Source organism: Leptosomus discolor, chromosome 1, assembly GCF_034619465.1.
Source record: "Leptosomus discolor isolate bLepDis1 chromosome 1, bLepDis1.hap2, whole genome shotgun sequence".
In the NCBI taxonomy this organism is placed as follows: Eukaryota; Metazoa; Chordata; class Aves; order Leptosomiformes; family Leptosomidae; genus Leptosomus; species Leptosomus discolor.
The window spans coordinates 80,000,611-80,019,934 of NC_141391.1; the positions used below are offsets into that span (position 1 = coordinate 80,000,611).

General features: G+C 38.4%; 1 protein-coding gene across 1 annotated transcript in view; it reads left to right on the forward strand.

Moving 5' to 3' along the window:
- The window catches only part of STS (steroid sulfatase), a 95,771-nt gene that overhangs the window by 62,114 nt on the left and 14,333 nt on the right, over positions 1–19,324 (forward strand). The window contains exon 8 of the mRNA XM_086481655.1: positions 252–373. Coding sequence (XP_086337781.1) covers positions 252–373 — 122 coding nt within the window. The remainder of the gene's footprint in view (positions 1–251; positions 374–19,324) is intronic.

Below are 19,324 nucleotides of genomic sequence, written 5' to 3' on the forward strand. Positions count from 1 at the left end.
AAAAACAATAAAAAAGATAAAAATGGATTGAGGAAACAACCATTCCTAATGCCAAAATGTAAAATTAATGTTTCCTTAAATAATGTAAAAATCAAAGGAGAAGAGCACCTGAAGGTTTTTCTCAGAATTGACCAAGTGGAGGTGGCCATTCAGATTTATTTTTTTACGTAGTGGAAATGCAGAATTATAATATCTTCTCAGTAAAGTAAGGTTTGGGTTATTCTTCTGATTTGAAATGCTTTCTTACTCAGAATTATTGATGGACATGATCTGATGCCCTTACTTCAAGGAAAAGTTACCCGATCCAAGCATGAGTTTCTCTTCCATTACTGTAATGCATATTTAAATGCAGTGCGCTGGCACCCAGGAAACAGTAAGTAAACTTGCCTGTTCACATTTTAAATATTTCATATAATTTTTATTGCAGCTTGAGAAGAGTCAGGAAAAAGCCTTCGGCTATAGTAGCAAATAAATTGTTTAAAATATCTAGCCTTATTCCTTCTTTTTCACTTTTCTTTTTGCTAGAACACTCCTATTCACCATTTTACTGTTTGATGTTAGTTTGTTCCTATGCATTAATGTTACATATCAACACAATACCGAGGTCTATGGTATTTGAAATTAATTTTTTTATAAGTTGCCTGAGAGGCAATCCTTGTTACAGACTGAAGTAGTCAAGGTTAACTGTTACATCTTCCTAAAAATGTACAGGTAATAGGATGGCTTGCTGAATAACGTTGCAAGTATGATGTCAGCCTGGCCATTTTTATTATTGGGATAGCAAAGTATAGGAGAATTACTGAGTCAAAGTAATAATTATCCAATAAATGAATACAGTATTGTAGAGTCGCTTTTCATGCTTTTTATGAATGATATAATTCCACTTTGTAGGCCAAGGAAAAAAGCACTTCCTGCTGCTTTGCTCCTTTTTAACTAACAGCTCCCTGTTTCTGGTAGCAACTTCCACATCAACCAAAGCATATTTCCCTTTCTATAAAAATGTCTGTGCTGAATGAAATCAAACACATATTTGTCTCATCTCAGTTGATACTCAAAGTGTTACAGATTCAAAATGATGATCCAAAATCATTTCACCCTTTTGATGATCATCGAAAGGATTATATTATTCTGCATCTTGATGAGGAGAGAAATAGGCAGAGCTCCAGGCTGGCAGAGAAGCTGTTTTTCTCAAACATACACCTTTGCAAGATGAAGTACCCCTTGTCTGAGGAAAGGGTCAGCTTTGTTATTCACGGACGGGAAATTTAATGGGAAATGAAGGGGAGCAATGATGAGGGACTAGTCTATTGTATTTACTTGAGGGGCAACAATGTAGATTGTGATTCTCTCTTTATCCTTTCTCCAAGGCAATCAAAGATGAGAGTCTACTCAGAACCTAACAATAACATTTTCATAACACTGGTCTAATTTTTGTATGGAAGGTTGTTGTGGTTTATCCCCAGCTGGCAACTAAGACTCACCTAGCACTCCCTCCCTCCCTCCTGGTGGGATGGGGGCGACAATCAGAAGGGGAAAAGTGAGAAAAATTGTGGATTGAGATGAAGACAGTTTAATAGGTAAAGCAAAAGCTGCACACAACAGCAAAGCGCAACAAGGAGCAACAAGGAGTTCATTCACCATTCCCCATCGGCAGGCAGGAGTTCAGCCATCTTCAGGACAGCAGAGCTCCATCACACATAGCGGTGACTTGGGAGGACAAACACCATCACTCCAAGCTTCCCCCCTTCCTCTCTCTTTCCCTCAGCATTTATTGGTGAGCATGATGTCATGTGGCATGCAATCTCCTGTTGGTCAGCTGGGGTCAGCTGTCCTGTCTGAGTCTCTTCCCTGCTTTTTGTGCACCCTCAGTCAGCCTCCTTGCTGGCAGGGCCATGTGAGGAGCAGAAAAGACCTTGACCCTGTGTAAGCACTGCTCAGCAATAAGGAAAACATCCCTGTGTTATCAACACTGTTTCCAGTACGAATCCAAAACATTGCCCCATACTAGCTGCTATGAATACAATTAACTATCCCAACCAAAACCAGTACAAAAGGTTTTTGATATACTACCTTGTCAGCCTACATTGTAGTGTGAGAGTAGGTAACAGCCAGATATTCCTCTCTGCTCTCTTTTGTACCAGTCCCCTGGGAGTGCTCAACACCACCTTCTTTCTTACTTGTCCAGTCTCAGATCTTCAAAAATGCCTTTTCCATCTAGACAATGCAATCACATTTGTAAAGACATTTGTTGCAGTCAGTTGAAGGTTTGCCCCTGTTTATCTCTCTCCCATGTGTTATTGTTGTATAGAGATAAATATACTTGCATTATGGCTGGACACACCTGATGCTATCCGCATTCCTGTGGGTACTCATGTGGAACAACGAGTATGTGTTGTTTTTTCTTCTGATATCTCAGCAGCCCTATATGAAGGAACTGATAAGTTTGAAGTGCATTATATTACTAGTTAGAGTATTATTGTCTTCTAGCCTTCCATCACAGCTTGCTCTTTACAGCTAATCTCAGAGTCTATCCACAGTCACTATTTCTGCTACTTTTAAGTGATATTTGAGTATGTGAAAATGAACACAGGTAAAGCATACATATAATGCAATGCTTTTTTTTTTTTTTTTTTTTTTTTTTTTTTCCTGGAGAAACAATTATTTCAAACATTTAATTCAAAATGTTGCAGAGCTTTTGCCTAGCAGCAAAGAACTAAATCAGAAGTATCCTGTAGCAACAGTTCATTCCCTGTTCACAACCAAGAAAGTGAATGAGGCTACATTCGTTAAAGACAAACTAGGAAGCTGGATAATTGTTCATCTTTCACTTAACCTCAGCATGCTACTATTGTCATTTACAAGGTTATAAGTCTTCAGGGTTTGGGAATAGACTGATCACCATTCCTAACTCTATATGTGTTCCCTGTCTAACATGCTTTATGGCCTAAATGAGTACCACGTTCCTCCATGAGCACACATTTTCCAGTATCCAGAAATGACTGTAGGATCTCTCATTTTTTGGTTGCGCCTTGCCAATGACTGTGGTCTGGCAAATAGCACTTCATTCACAGAGAACTGCCAGAAGCAGATACTTAATATTCTTAAGGATAGTCATGAAGAGGTGATATTCCTTATCTAAGAAAAATTAGGATATTCTTGAAGAAAATGTCATTGAGGGACAGCTGTATCTTTCTGTGTACTGTAAATTATCTTTTAGGCCAGGAAAGACTTGTGTTGTTCTTGATCTGTATTCCCTAGATAGTTAACTGGGTTGACTACAGCTACTTTGAGTTGTGTAAAAACATACTGCCTCCAAATTATGTGTGGGACAAATGCTGACCAGCTCTGCCTCCCACTAGACTGAGGCTTAGCGGAAGAACCCATGATAGTGTGAAATGAATAACCCCAGCCATTTTCAGCATCTTCCACACTGCTCTGGTGATGGGCCCTTATTAGAAGGATGCAATTGTCCAACTGGTCTGAGACTACATTATAGGCTGCTGGTGCCTTCATTAAACATGTAATTTCTATTAACTTCAAAGATGCACTTTTTTAAAGAACAAAGCAGCAACACCCAGTAATGCATAGAAGAGAAAGCTTACAACTGTTAAGTAAGGTGTTATTTATTTATTTATTAACTTAAGTAAAATTTATTCTAAATAAAGGGTAAAGGAGCATATGTTCTCATGTTTTTTACTGCATTTATTTTCTGGGAAGTCTTAGTTTGTACATCAGCTTCAGCTTGCATATTCCACTTTTTTTGCTAGACATTCAAAGTGTAGGATTAGCTTTGATCCAAAGGAAAAATGCATATACCAGGAGGTGAGAGCGAAGAGAAAGCTCTGCTTGACCGTTTGGTCCCTTGTTGCCTCCACCACTCCACAGTTCCCTTAGTAACTTTATTTTTGCCATTGTTAGATTTCCACTGAGCTTCAGTCTGAAAAACTTTTTTTGGTTTAATTTTTGACTCTTAGGCTATATATATGAAACAGGTAAATTTAGTGTATATTAAATGTATAGTACTTGTACACCTTTGCCTGGCTTGCAAGCTTCTAGAGTCTGACTTAAGCAGGTGTGTTTTTCACATCATTCAGGGAAGGTCAGAAGCTTCAGATTGAACAATTACCATTTTACATTTATATATTTAGAGGCTAAGCATTCCTCAGAACCAAATCAATACACATTTTCATTAAGACATATTAGTTAGGTCAGTTATTGCATTCACAATATACTTTCCCCTTCATCAGCCCTTTGAAGGAGCATTTAAAAGATATGTGCTATGCAATGCTCTTCTCAAAATTTAAGCCTTATCCTTTCTAGAGAGACATGAGGAAAAGAATCTCTCTTCTACTTTCCTTCTCTTTCTCAGCCACAGAAAATAAGCTAACACCATTTTTTTCTTCATCTCTCTTTGATTCACTTATATTTTGCCTGATACTAAAAAATAATGCACATTATTCCTCACATTCTGAATTAAAAAAGGAATGAAGTATCAGACAATTTTCTTTGCTTATGATTCACATCTCGCTCTCACAGATATGTGCATGCTGACACTTGCTATCAGTGCCTTGGAAACAGCCAAGACACACAGTCCTAGTCCTTGGAGCATGATTTCCTGTTATTTTGAAACCTTATAAATGTGTGTAATTTAATTGATCTGTTAAAAATACAGAGAGGAAGACATGCTAAAACAGTGTCAGCAAGGTACTATGGTTTCCCATTATCAATGCTTATCCTGCACAGCTGCCTGGTGTGCCGTATAAGTACCAATATATGAAAACAACACCTTTGGAAGAAAAAAAAAAACCAACTTTTTTTCTGCTTAGTAAGGTGAAATCATTTATTATTAAGGTATAATGTTTTAGTCATTAAACATTTACATTAAAACAAATCAAGTGTAGGATTTCCCTTTATTTTCTTCAGCTGGGCCACCCAAAGTTTTAGGTAGCTTTCTGTTAGTTGTGTGTCAGATTATGCTTTGGCCTATTTTAAGTCTGATCACATGTTCCTCTGCTAGTGCAAGTAGACCAGTACTTGTGTATTTGCTAAAGTTGTAATTTAGCATCATTGAGTGCTGAAAAACTATCAAGAGCTCTGGCTCCAGAACATTACTGGCATATAAATCAGTACTATTAAAAATGCATTGCTATGACAACTTAATTGTAAGGAGAGAATTCATCAGATACAGAGCAAATCTACAGTTGAATGGAACTACTGCATCTTTCAGACTCCTCTGTGTACAAAATTTTCGTTTGATAAGGAGGAAATATATTGTAATCCTGTGTAACAAACATTGAGAAATGTAATGCAATACAGTCTGTACTATAAAGAAATAATAATCTTCACAGTATTTTGGTACTACTAATAAAAATATACTAATGTTTCTGATAAATGCTAGAGTGACTTTACTAGCAGCACTTCACCTTTTCTGTTTCAAAATGGATTTCATTATTCAGTGGAAAATGTCATTCAGTAAACAAAAGAAAAAGAGACTTGCTATGGCAAGTTAAATTGAAGTACACTAGACAATAGAACCAAACAATTTTATCATGCAAATATGATGCATTTTAAAGACAGTAGTTCACCGAAAAACTTTACATAAAAATTTTCCGCTTTGCCTCACTTATCAAAGAGGATGCATTTCAATTAGTGTTTATTCTGAGTTTTTTGTCTGTTGTGATCTACTGCAATTACTGAAAATATTTCAATCAAATTCACCAACCAGGGATTCTTTCTATAGTATCACAGAATTAAAGCTATTCTGATTCCTGCCTGTTGCAACATCCTCCAGCATCCAACTGTCTACAGTATTTCATGAGACATATTTCATTCTTTGGCTAGGGATGATGGGTTCTTCTCAGTCATGCATTTAGCCTTTTCTGCGGTTTCAGCTGTTACAGGTTAAAAACAAACAAAAAGAGAGTGAGAGATGAATATTTTCTGTTATGCAGTTTTCTAAACTGGATAGGTAGGATAAATTTACAGAATACGTTTTTTTAAAGAGGTTCCTCCAGGTTTAGTTTGACTAAAGGCATTGGAGTCATAATAAAGAGAGGACAAAGCAGTAAAAATCTGCTCAGAAGGGCCATTTTGTAACAACTCCTGGTTTGGACAGGTACAGCCTTTCTTGTGAAATGGAATTAAAATAAGACCTGTTTCTGAAGAAATGGAAGTAAGAAGAGGAATACCTTGAACTTTTCCTTACCTCTCTAAGGGATTACGATATGCATGCCTTAAGGGATAATAAGGGTTATCTTATTAATTAGGAGGGCTTGCATTATTTACAGTGCCTTTCTTAGCTTCATTTTCATAGATATCACATTGAGTCTTAATAGTTAAAACTGTAAACGGAATTCATATGCTTAATGAGGACTAACTTTTGAATACAATATTGTCCTGAGAGAGAGAGTGCAGGAGTTGGAGTGTAGGTAGGTAGCAAAAACTGGGAAACCTGTATGAAGCTCTATACTGCCTTAAAACTTTTTTTCTACAGTCAAGTTCTCAGTGTGAGGGTAGTGGTTGTCACCAGCGGATGGAAATGCATTAATTTGTACGTGAGAGATATTTTGGAGTGTAAGTGGTGACAATGTACTTCTACTTGAAAATGCCAGCCCTTTCCTGTTTGATCCTCTTAGAGCATTTAAGAACCATAATCATTCAGACATCCACAAAATAAATCAACTTTCTCTGAAGTAAAAAGTATTAGAAATATCTCTAAATATTTGATATTTTAAAGATATCTTTTAATATTGCTTCCACTTTCTAATGTAAACAAGAAATTCAAATTCACACCTTCTCTGAAGCGTCATAAGTGAGTTTCCACCCTCTTTCTCATTAATTTTTTAGCAATAGGAGAGCAAATTTTTTTGTTATGTTCTTTGCCATATGGTGAATGAATGTTATGCTATCTTCATATGGAAACTATGGGATGTGCTTGTCATATCCAGTAGACACGTTGGCAGAACCCATTCCCTTGCCTAGCTTTTTCCTGTTCTTTTGCTTGCTTCCCTGAGGAGCTTTTTCCATTTATGGTTTACTTGCCTTCTCTGTGGTCAACAAAGGACTTGAAGGATGCTGTTACAGATTAGTAAGGATTCACATTGACCCTGAGAATGTCAGCAGTTATAGTTACTTACTTGCATTGCTTAACAATAGAAAGGAAGGTAAATTTAATAGAAATCTGATCCAGGACTTTCTTCTTTTGCACAGCATCTTCAAAGGGAAAGATGATACTACCATGTAACTATAACTGCTGTCAAGGAAACATTTTGTTTTCTTCCAAAGAAATATCTTTTTTTAATCAAATCTCATTGTACCAACCTTATAGCTTTTCTCAGACAAGAACAGATGGGAAAGGATAAGAAAGAAAGTATAAATGTTTGCAGGAGTAAGATTTCCCTATTGTCACAAAAATTATTCCTTTCTGGCTAGAAAGAGTAGGCTTCTTTAGTCATAGTAAAATTGATGTAGGAACACTTTTGTCTCAGAGAGCCATTCCCCCAGTGAAAGAGCGTGGTAAATGTCCTTTGACATTGACATTATACACACAGACTATCAGTGATCGTATCATAGTGCTTTTCCTTCATATAAAAATAGCAACCATAACATACTGGTCTATTGAATCCAGGATATCCTGACCTAAATTAGTAATGTTCTTAGTGAACAGAGAAAGGTTGACAGGTTTCAGTGATCATATAAAGGCAAAGGCATTTAAAGTAGCTAATTCAGTATTATTTAAACTTCATCTTGAATGGCTTGCTGTCAGATACTGTGTCATGCACTTGTGACAGTACAAAAGAAAAATCTTATGGATTTTTTTCCTGTATACTCCACAGCTAACACTTAAATAGAAAAAAAAGTCTGAATTAGAACAGCTGTCTGATAATTTTTTATCTATTTATAAAGTTAGCAGTAGTCAAAACAAATATAAATAACAACAACTACATAAAAGAGTAGATAAAAATGCACTGCAACTTTCAAAAATTAATTTCAGCTTACCAAGTAACATAAAAAGTGGGTCTTTAACAATTTCTGGAGCATTACACTTCCAAAAATATCTTTAGTTCAGTGTTGGATTTGAGCCTGCAGCATTCTACATGTTACATTCAGAACATAGAGCTGATTCATCCTAATTTTAAAATCGGATTCAAATGGCATATGTTGTCTTAGGCAATGTTCTTCAAGGGAAGTAGTTAGTGCGTGCTCAGCCCACATAGAATATTCTGTGTGTCGCAGCCTCTAACATCCTATTAATCCTAGAAAATAAAACAAAATATTTGTTTATCAGAGAAATTCCCTGGAAACCTGGCTGTCAAGAGCCAGATGACTTGTCGGTATGCCATAAAAGACTGTGCCATGAAAGACAGAAGAAATAATTATAGAGGAAAACAGTGGATGCTTGGAGGGTGGGTGCACTTGGACAACATTAAGCTGGAGGCCAGTGTGCATCTGTGGATGATGTGCACTCTGTATCATGCTTCTGAATGTAAATTCTGATCAGTACTTTGGAAAGACAACGAACACAACCAGATATATCCAATGATTAGTGTAAATGTCCTCAGCCTGAGAAAAGCTTATATCCCAGTACAAACAGTGACCTTTCTCCCAATACAAACAGTGACCTTTCTGTTGATTTCAGAGTTTCTTATATGGTCTCATACTATCAGAGGACACATAATGTATTAAATTTTTCAAGTATATTTTATTAAGACATGTAGAGTTTCCTAAAAGTAAAAGGAAGAAAAAATCCAGCTTTTAAAATTTGTTTCTTGTTTTGTTGTGCTTGGTAGGGAAATTTTGTAGATGGGTTTATGTAAAAGCTTTTTGAAACTGAGACTGGTATTTCACTAGTAGTTTTTGTCATAGTTCTTTCAATGATCTCTTAGTAGAAAAGCAAAATCCCTGAAGTAGTACAGAACAAGTTCCTACAGATTGTGACATTTTTTTAATTTGTTCAAAGTTTTACCTATAAATCTGTTGAAAATAATTTTTCAGCTGCAGTTCAGTAATATCCAGCAGAATAATAAATATAATACATTTATTTTTATTGACTCCACGCTCTCCTAATCGTGGGACTCTAATGCAAACATTTGTGAGACTTACTCAGTCATTCCTCTTCAACATTGGCATTTTAAAGCAAAATAGGTTTCTACTATTCATAGTAGGAAGGGGAAGCTAGAAATCATGCTACAGTCACATTAAAAGTCAACAAGACCATAAAAACCCCATAAAGATCATGATAATTTAGCACTTAGAATTAGCACTAGTGCAATAAAGAAAGGCTGACCCTTTTAGTATTAGGAAATGTTAGCCATCCGTAAGATAATGTTGTCATTACCAAGTGTGTGCTAATTTTTCATTTGCAACCTGTTATCTGTCTGTTGTACATTAATTTTTAAATTGTATTATATCACAAAAGCAAGCTTCTCAATCATCTTCTGTCTCAGTGAGAAGAGTAGAGTCTTCAAAACTCAGTAGAGTCTTCAAGATTAACTTAATTATATTATTTGGGCTCTTTTCAGTGCCTTAGCATGTTGTACAGGCAGGTTTTCAGTCTGTAGCTCTGATCCATCCATCTGATCCTGTTCACTGACAAGTGGAGACTGAATCTCAGCCCTAAAACCATTATAGTTACCTTAGCGTCAGTTCATATCCTTGATAGCAAAACTACTTAGCCAGCAAAGCTTTATGATTTGAGCTCAACAATGTCTTGATCTACTGTGCTGATGGTGATTCCAAACCAAATGTAATTTTATACTCTAGCCCTTCCTTATAGAATTGTCATTTTGGAAAGTTTAAGTAGATTCACACCTTTTTCTTTTTTTTCTGAACAGACGAAGTTCCCCCCCTCCCTCCAGTTCCAAACTAAATAATTTATATCTTCCAAAAACCAGCACTGTTAATTAATCATTTTAGAATTCTCTAAAAATAGTATCTCAACAGTCTGTGGACTTTCTTTTGAATACATTTTTCTCCAATTCTAGAATGCTGTGGAAAACATTAAAATTAGGACTCATTAGTTCCTCATGGCCACAATATCTTAGAACTGCAAAGCCTTTAGTCCCACTAGGGTCTAAGTGCACTCTTTTTCCTACAGCTGACATGGAGGCACTTTCATGCACTTATTTATTTCTCTTCTTCATCTCAAATTATCCCAACATTCAGCCTAGCAAATGGGGATTTGTTGCAACTAGATTGCTGTTTGCTTTTAATCAGCTGTTACTTTTTTGTCCTAGACATGGTTAGGTTATATTAAGGGAAAATGCAATTCCTGCCTACAGTATGTAGACTGTGGATGTTAAAGCATTTGTGTAAGAATTGAATTTGCTGTAGCATTTCCCTCTCTGTTTCATGCAGCATACCTAACTTAGAAGCTAAAACAATGCTTTTTGCATGGAAGCTCCTCTCATTTTTTTATCTGCATCAGGTGCACAATATGATATCATGTTTCCATTGTCTGATTTCTAAAGCCTAGTCTTCAAACTTAAATTTGATTCAGAAGTATTATATAAAAGTTTAAAGTTATGAGTTGCTATTACAGAGGATGATACTGACAGTATCTATACAGTTCTATAATACTGAGTGGTAGATTGCTTGTAGTATTTCTAGTTGACAATTATTTTTGGATTCTGAAAAGAATGCAGTTGCTACTAAAGCCAATTTTCAGCTGTAGCCAGAGGCTCTAAGAGTATATATCTTTATGATTCAGAAACAACTGTAGCCCATGAGTGTTCAGGTCAGTTTTCAAAAAACAACTTAGAAGAAAGCCAAAGATAAATGGAACTTTTTTTTTTTTTTTTTTTTCCCCCCAGAGAAGATCAGTTTCAACAGTAAGGACTATTTGTGTGTATGTCATGAAGGCATGAGCTTATGTGTAAGTAAGAGGAGAAACATGTATTTCACAGAAGTGAAGATGGTTTGAATTGTGCTGTGAGAGGGAAGTTTTGGCATAAAAGCTTGGAATTTGCTAAAAAACTCTAAATATCATCAGGAAGAATTCATCCTAACAGAGCTGGTCAGCATAAAAAGACCAAAGCTAGAATCAAGCAAGTGAGGGAGAGAAGAAAATATAGCTGTTGTGTCATGATGAAACTGAGTTTTTGAATAGCTGACTTTTTTTTTAAAAACAAATATAGAAAGCACATATAATTCTCTTTGGAGTCCTGTTTGCAGTGGTCGCTTTTAAGCTTTGACAGAAGACTTTGAGACTTCGTACATTATTTTGATTTTCATTTTCTATTTTTATCTTTTTAGAATGGAAAAAAGGTTAGTAGTCTGATGCATTCTTTGGTAGTAGAAAATACATTGAGATACTTGAGGTATGAATTATACTAAAGTGAAATCCATTATGCAAATGGATTATGATACTTGGATTACTTGGATTATGACATTTGGGTTTATCAAAATTAGCAACATTTACAGGGTCTTTTTTACAACTAAAATTATTCTATTGAATATCATACTTTGACAGTTCACAGGTTTATTCTTCTGAAAATCTAGAAAAGTGCATTAATAGGCTTATCTTAGCACAAGAGTAAGTACTGAACAGAAATGTCTCAGTTTAGTTTCACGGTCAATGGAAACATAATCAGTCAGTGGATAGAAAAGCAACTGGGAATTGCAAAAAATTGTACAAGAATACAGGTTGTTTGTTCATCTGCTTCAGTTCATTCAGCTCTGCCCTAGCAGACCTGCTAGGTCATTTGGAAGTTCTGTTGATCTCAAGAATGCCAAGTAGCTCCAAACACCAGGACTATATAGTGGCAACAAAACGCCGGCTTAGAAAAACATGGTGGTGTTCACAGTGAGGCTGTAATAATCAAGAAGAGGTGCTGAGAAATGCTTTGACTGGGTTTTGTAACTTGATGCTAAATAGATTATACAATGCCCGTAGTTCCTGAGTGTTATCAAAGGCCTCTTTTTTTCTCCCTTTCATATGACAAAATATTTCAGGTCTCCAGTTAGGAAGTGTTTTAATTTCTGTCAATGCTATTAAATAGTTATGACATACTGATTTTGGGGGGGGGGGGGGAAAAAAAGGTTGAACTAAAGAAAAGTAAATGTACGACTAATATTTCACAGAATATTTTTGAGTACGTATCTTTCAAAGCACTTAATCCAATTATAAGTAACCAAGAGAAGCATTCATATTTTGAAGATAGAAAATATATAAAAGTCAACATAATGCTGTGACTCTAACACAGCTTAAACGTGAAAAACTTTATAAATTGTTGTCTTGTAATCAAGTGAGAAAATTAAGTATAAATCATTTGAATGCTGCAAAGGATTATTCCCTTAGCAGGTACTCCTCAAAATTAAGATGTTGGCAAATGATTATAACTAACAAAGACATTGTCTACATTCACAATGGCCTGAGTATTCCCCACTAAGTATTTGTTCATGTTGTCAAGCTTGATAAATCTGTGTTATTGCCATGTCATGGAAGAGTCAGTAACAGGTTTGTACCTTATCGACATGTGAACCTCAGTGCTTGGCTGAGCCTCTCAATGCAGTCTCTACCTAGACACACAAGAAAAAGTTCTCATGGCAACTGTACTTGGTCTTTCCTAACCATTTTTTGTTCACTTTGTGGGCTAAATTGACCTCGGATATACCCTTACCACTATTGATTGTTAGATTTTCTTATTCAGTTGCTACATATTTGTACAAGGTTTGTGAGAACCCATTGTGTCTCGGGCAGGTAGAGGAGTACCTGTAGGAAGGCTTAAACTATTTGCATTCTTGGTCATCCAAGGATCTACATGGCTGTGTAATATGTCTATATAGGGGCATCTTATTCCTCCTCTGACAAATTTTGATCTGTTCTTGGGGAGATGGTTGTGGAAGCAGACAACCTTTTTTATATTGAAATTTTTGGTCTTTTTATGTTAGATAGACAAGAAGAAAATAGTGATCCAAAGTTTGAAGTTAAAACTAGACAGACCTGTGAGATTCAGCAAGATGGGAAAACCTTTCAAAGTGAAGATGGGGATCTGGATGACAGGAAAATTGTTTACCAAGTCCACCTGCCTGGCATGACTTCCGTTTGAATGCAGTTTGATTGGGAGATTTTCTAATCTCTAATTCTAACTGAATTTCAAGTTCATTTTTATGTCTACACAGCCTAAGTGCCAAGACCTCAGTTAGGAATACTGTCTCAGTAAAGAAACAGAATTTACACTTGTGCATGTTCAATGACATGAATGCCAGCCGGTTAGAGATGTCTTTGGAAGTGTAAGAGAAAGTTAAGTAACCGTGTAAACATTGCCTGAATGCGTATGTTTTAATTAATCCCCAGACTGAGATTGTGGTAAATGTCTGTTGGTGTGCAATGCCCTATAGTATGAAGCAGAATGGATTACTGCAAACTGCTGCTGAACGCCAAAACAAACCTCTTTTAAAACTGAAAATCATTGATGTAATCCATTTTCTTTTCGATTGCAACAGATGAGGAATATGTGTCTGGTAACTTGCCTTGTAGAGAATAGCACAAAGATGTATAGAAGAGTGAGCCGCGGCAGTGAATACAATAGAAAAACATTTCCTGGTGTTCCCTGTTACCCTTACTATTGTCACAGATCTTTAAAGAGTATTTTGACAAAGAAAGCAGCTAAAATTGAGAGATGAGACTGAGTTTGCACAACTATGAATTAAAAATTGAATGCAAGCTTAAAATGCCAAAAAACAACTAGCAGTATGCAGATGTTTGTATTTCACAATATCCTTTGAGTGCTGTCATCACTCTTAACTGCAGTGAAGAGGGAGGGCATATATAAAATTTATATCTTGTCATGTAATGCCAAAAGCACTTTCAGTAGTTTTGAGGAAGTACAATGTGTAACTGAATGACTTTAGACTGCAAGCTGTTTTATATTCTATTTATTTATATTACTTCCTAAAATAATGAGCTAAAGCCATTAAAGCAAGCCGTAATCTATGGGAACATACTCAGACCAGTAAAAAGATGTAGAATTTCGTGCTCAAGGATAAGGCTGTCTTTGTTTAATTTGTCTGTGTAAGTGTCTTGCATAATAGAGCCTGGGCCTCATAGTACCACAATAAATAATAATAAATGTTGGATTAAGTTTGTGACATAAGTGCCCTCTTCAAAGATACTTTGAAGCATGCTAGAATTATTACATTGAATGATAATAGTTAGTTAAAAATAGGAGATCAAGCCAAAGACGATACCACCACAGTCACAGTAGTGATCTAACTACTCTCCTTCAACTGTGCTTCAAAGATTGGAGGAAGAAAAAAAAGTTCAGAATTCATTTTGCCACTCATGTATCAGTCATCACTCAAAAAACCCCACCCTTTGTGGCCTATGAAAATGATTGGCTAGAAGTTTTAAGTTAGAATCTGGATTATAGTCACTTTTAGGAAAGAAATCAAACACTGCCTGAAGTCCTAGCAATTTTGTCTTTTTTACACATAAAAGTGTAAGGAGATACAAGACAGAGAATGAAGGACAATGACTGGAATTTCCCAGCTCCATTGCTGCTTTTTTGTAGTTTGAGATGAATTCATTCCATGGCTGATTACATCTCAGATGAGCACTCTCAATGTTACGTAGGACTGTTCTATGCTGCCGAATCTCTCCAGCAAGCCCAAGAGGTGGGAAGGGCTTTGTTCAAATATTGCACCCGGGTCCCTGCACCACATAGCTCAAAACCACCTGGACTTACCTGGATATACCGGGTAGTTTGTCATGTGTACATATCCATGTATATGCCAGAAGAAGAAAAGGCAACAAGGTTTTACTAATGGGATGTTAAGCAACTGAGGAATTTATGTCTGGAGTTAGAGGACGTTGCTAAGCAGACATGAGTTTAATCTTCAGGGAGGTAAGATCTGAATGCTGAACACTGATTTTTCTACAGCGTAGAGTGGTCCAGTGAACAGGACACTCGTCTTAGACTTGGTAAAACTTGATTCAGGTTTCTTCTTCGTAGGGGCCTTGAGATAACATTAAATAAGTCACTCACGTGTATCCATCAGTGTCAGCGTGGCAAAGGAAGAAACCGGTTTTTATTAACTCTTTTATTACACAACAGCACAGATGACTAAAAAAAAAAAAAAAATTACCTAATTTTTTTTTTTCTCCTGTAGTTTGAAGGAGGAGATTTGATGGGAGTTGAGGAATGTGTATAGATCCTTGCTTAAACAATTTGTGGAGCACACACCAGCTTCAGTCACAGATTATATTGTACTTTGCTAAATTTAAGCATGAAGTAATTATTTGTATTCTTAAGCTAAGTTAGAAATACTTTGTTGAACTAAAGGCAAACAAGATTAAATCATCCTCTCAGTAAATTCACAGGGATTTTGACATTCACTTCAGTGCACCACAACTCTACAAAAGGTGTAGAAATGGAATTTAGAACAGACAATGCAACAGGTAATTGGGGGATGGGGCAACCCAAATGAACTCTGAGACAATCATCTGCACGTCAGCAAAAGTTTGTGAAGAATTTGTATTTGAAAAAGTTTGTAGATAAAACACTAAGTGAAAAGAGTGTGCCAATAAAATGTCTTTTCTTCTGCAATAAAGGAAATAAATGATAGTAGCACAGAAGTTACAATAGAAGACACCATCCATCAAAAGGGCTCTTAAAAAATACATTGCAGGGAACAATTGTGCAGTGGCAGGGGGATGAATTAGATGACAAAAAGAAAATTCGTTTGAAACATCTGAAATGAGCTTTTGTTCTTATTTGCTACAACTGGAACAGAGGAAATGCACACATTAATATGAGAATGATACAGGCCTCACATAAGCAGAGACAATGCAGATGTGCTGTAGCTAGCAACTATATTTCAAAGGTCATTGAATGATCATTAAGGATGAGTAAGACTCATTAAAGAAAGTGTATAAAGTAACACATACAAACAAGGAAAACAAACCTCTCTATTTTCTGATGGCATCAGTTAAATATGTAGGTTTTATCATGAAATCATAGAATCATTTTGGTTGGAAAAGACCTTTAAGGTCATCAAGTCCAACCATTAATCTAACACTACCAAGCCCACCATATACCATGTCCCTAAACACCACATCTACACGTTTTTTGAACACCTCCAGGGATGATGACTCCACCACTTCCCTGGGCAGCTTGTTCCAATGCTTGACCACTCTGTCAGTACAGAAATTTTTCATAATGTCCAATCTAAACCTCCCCTGGCACAACTTGAGGCCATTTTGTCTTCTCTTGTCATTAGTTACTTGGGAGAAGAGACCAACACTGGCCTCACTACAACTTCCTTTTAGGTAGTTGTAGAGAGCAATAAGGCCTCCTCTCAGCCTTCTCTTCTCCAGACTAAACAACCTCAGTTCCCTCAGGCACTTCTCATAAGACCTGTTTCTGAGACCCTTCACCACCTTCGTTGCCCTTCTCTGGATCCACTCCAGCACCTCAATGTCTGTCTTATACTGTGGCGCCCAGAACTGCACACAGTACTCAAGGTGTGGTCTCACCAATGCTGAGTACAGGGGCGCAATCACCTCCCTACACCTGCTGGCCACACTATTTCTGATACAGGCCAGGATGCTGTTGGCCTTCTTGGCCACCTGCGCACACTGCCGGCTCATGTTCAGATGGCTGTTGACCAGCACCCCCAGGTCCTTTTCTGTCGGGCAGTTTTCCATAGAATCATAGAATCATTAGGTTGGAAGAGACCTCTGAGATCATCAAGTCCAACTGTTGACCTAATACTACCATGCCCACTAAACCATGTCCCAAGTGCCACATCAACACTTTTATTTGAACACGTCCAGGGATGGTGACTCTATCACTTCCCTGGGCAGCCTGTTCCAATGCCTGACCACTCTGTCAGTAACGAAATTTTTCCTAATGTCCAATCTAAACCTCCCCTGGCACAACTTGAGGCCGTTTCCTCTTGTCCTATCACTTGTTATCTGGGAGAAGAGACTGACCCCCACCTCACTACAACCTCCTCTCAGACAGCTGTAGAGAGCAATAAGGTCTCCCCTCAGCCTCCTCTTCTCCAGGCTGAACAACCCCAGTTCCCTCAGCCGCTCCTCATCAGACCTGTTCTCCAGACCCTTCACCAGCTTTGTGGCCCTTCTCTGGACACGCTCCAGCACCTCAATGTTTTTCCTGTAGAGAGGGGCCCAAAACTGCACACAGTACTTGAGGTGCAGCCTCACCAGTGGTGAGTACAGGGGCACGATCACCTCCCTACTCCTGCTGGCTACAATATTTCTGATACAGGCCAGGATGCTGTTGGCCTTCTTGGCCACCTGGGCACACTGCTGGCACATGTTCAGCTGGCTGTCGACCAGCACCCTCAGGTCCTTTTCTGCTGGGGAGCTTTTCAGCCACTCATCCCCCAGCCTGTAGTGCTGCATGGGGTTGTTGTGACCCAAAGGTAGGACCTGGCACTTGGCCTTGTTGAACCTCATAGCATTGACCTCAGCCCATCGATGCAGCCTGTCCAGATCCCTCTGCAGAGCCTTCCTACTCTCGAGCTGATCAACACTCCCACCCAATTTAGTGTCATCTGCAAACTTACTGAGGGATCTCTCAATCCCCTCATCCAGATCATCAATAAAGATGTTAAACAAGACCAGTCCCAATGCTGAGCGCTGGGGGACTCCGCTTGTGACCGGCCACCAGCTGGATTTAACTCCATTCACCACCACTCTCTGTGCTCAGCTGTCCAGCCAGTTTTTAACCCAGCTTAGTGTGCACCTGTCTAGGCCATGAGCCGCCAGCTTTCCTAGGAGAATGCTGTGGGAGACAGTGTCAAAGGCTTTACTAAATTCCAGGTAGATGACATCCAGAGCCTTCCCCTCATCGACTAGGCGGGGTCACCTGGTCATAGAAGGAGATCAGGTCGGTTAAACAGGACCTGCCCTTCATGAACCCTTGCTGGGTGGGCCTGAGCCCCTGGTTGTCCTGCACCTGCCATGTGAATGTCCACAAGATGAACCATTTAATAACCTTGCCAGGCACCGAGGTCAGGCTGATAGGCCTGTAGTTCCCCAGATCCTCCTTCCGGCCCTTCTTGTAGATGAGCATCACATTGGCAAGCCTCCAGTCTTCCGGGATCTCTGCTGTTAACCAGGATTGCTGATAAATGATGGAGAGTGGCTTGGCAAGTTCCTCTGCCAGCTCCCTCAGTATTCTTGGATGGATCTCATCCAGTCCCATAGACTTGTGAGTATCCAATTGGCATAGCATGTCATTAACTACTTCTTCCCGGATTATGAGGGAATCCTTCTGGTCTCCATCCCCACCCTCCAGCACAGGGGGCTGATTACCTTGAGGATAACTGGTCTGACTGTTAAACATTGAAGCAAAGAAGGCATTAAGTACCTCAGCCTTTTCGTCATCCTAGGTGACAATATTCCCCATCACATCCAATAAAGGATGGAGATTCTCCCTGGCTCTTTTTTTTGTTGTTAATGTATTTTTAAAAACACTTTTTATTATCTCTTGCAAGAGTGGCCAAACTGGGTTTGCATATACTTGAGAGGGGGAGATGTTTAACCCACTATCTATGAGCACTGTGGGATCTTTCATAAGCAGCAGCACCTTATAGATAGATATCTGATCTTAGAAAGCAAAATTAAAGATGGACTAGAGAATGACAGAGACACAAGAAGTTCGACTCTCTAACTTAGGATGACACTTCACTCTAAAAGGGAGTCCAACAGAACTATAAGTGACCTCAGCACTGGCAGTACCTATACTAACAGAGCAACGTCTTCCAGCACCCAAGCAGAGCAAGCAGAGCTGGGTGCTGATAACGGACCAATAGTCCCAGGCTAGGCAAAGTGGTGATTCAGGTTCAAGGTCCATCCAGTGAGTCCAGTCAGGATCAGGAAGAGATGGGAACACAACCAGAGCTGGAAGAATGGCTAAAACATAGGGCTATCCAGAGACAGGGCTGGGAACTGGCACTCCTGCAGCACCACTTGGGCGGGGACTGATGGCCTTGGGTTGAGCTGAAGTGGGAATCCTGGTCTATGGGCAGGGTGCATGGATGGGGATCCACCCTAGGGCTGGGCAGGGCCAGTGAGGCTCTTTGGTGCCCTCAAAGCTTGTGACACTTCAGATTTTTAGCAAATTCTGAGGGTGGTGGTGACGACATGTAGATGTCTACATTGTAAATGGCCACAGCTGAGCTCAGGTGAGCTAATCATTTTCATCAAAAGAGAAACAAGCACAATTCTTCTCACCTTAAAGTAGACTTCTAACAAAGGTAAGAAGCAGATTAGTATAGGCTGGTAACTAGCTTACATAAAGACCCCCACATTGCAGTGATCCAAAATTAGGTGAGGTGACCAGATTGTCAG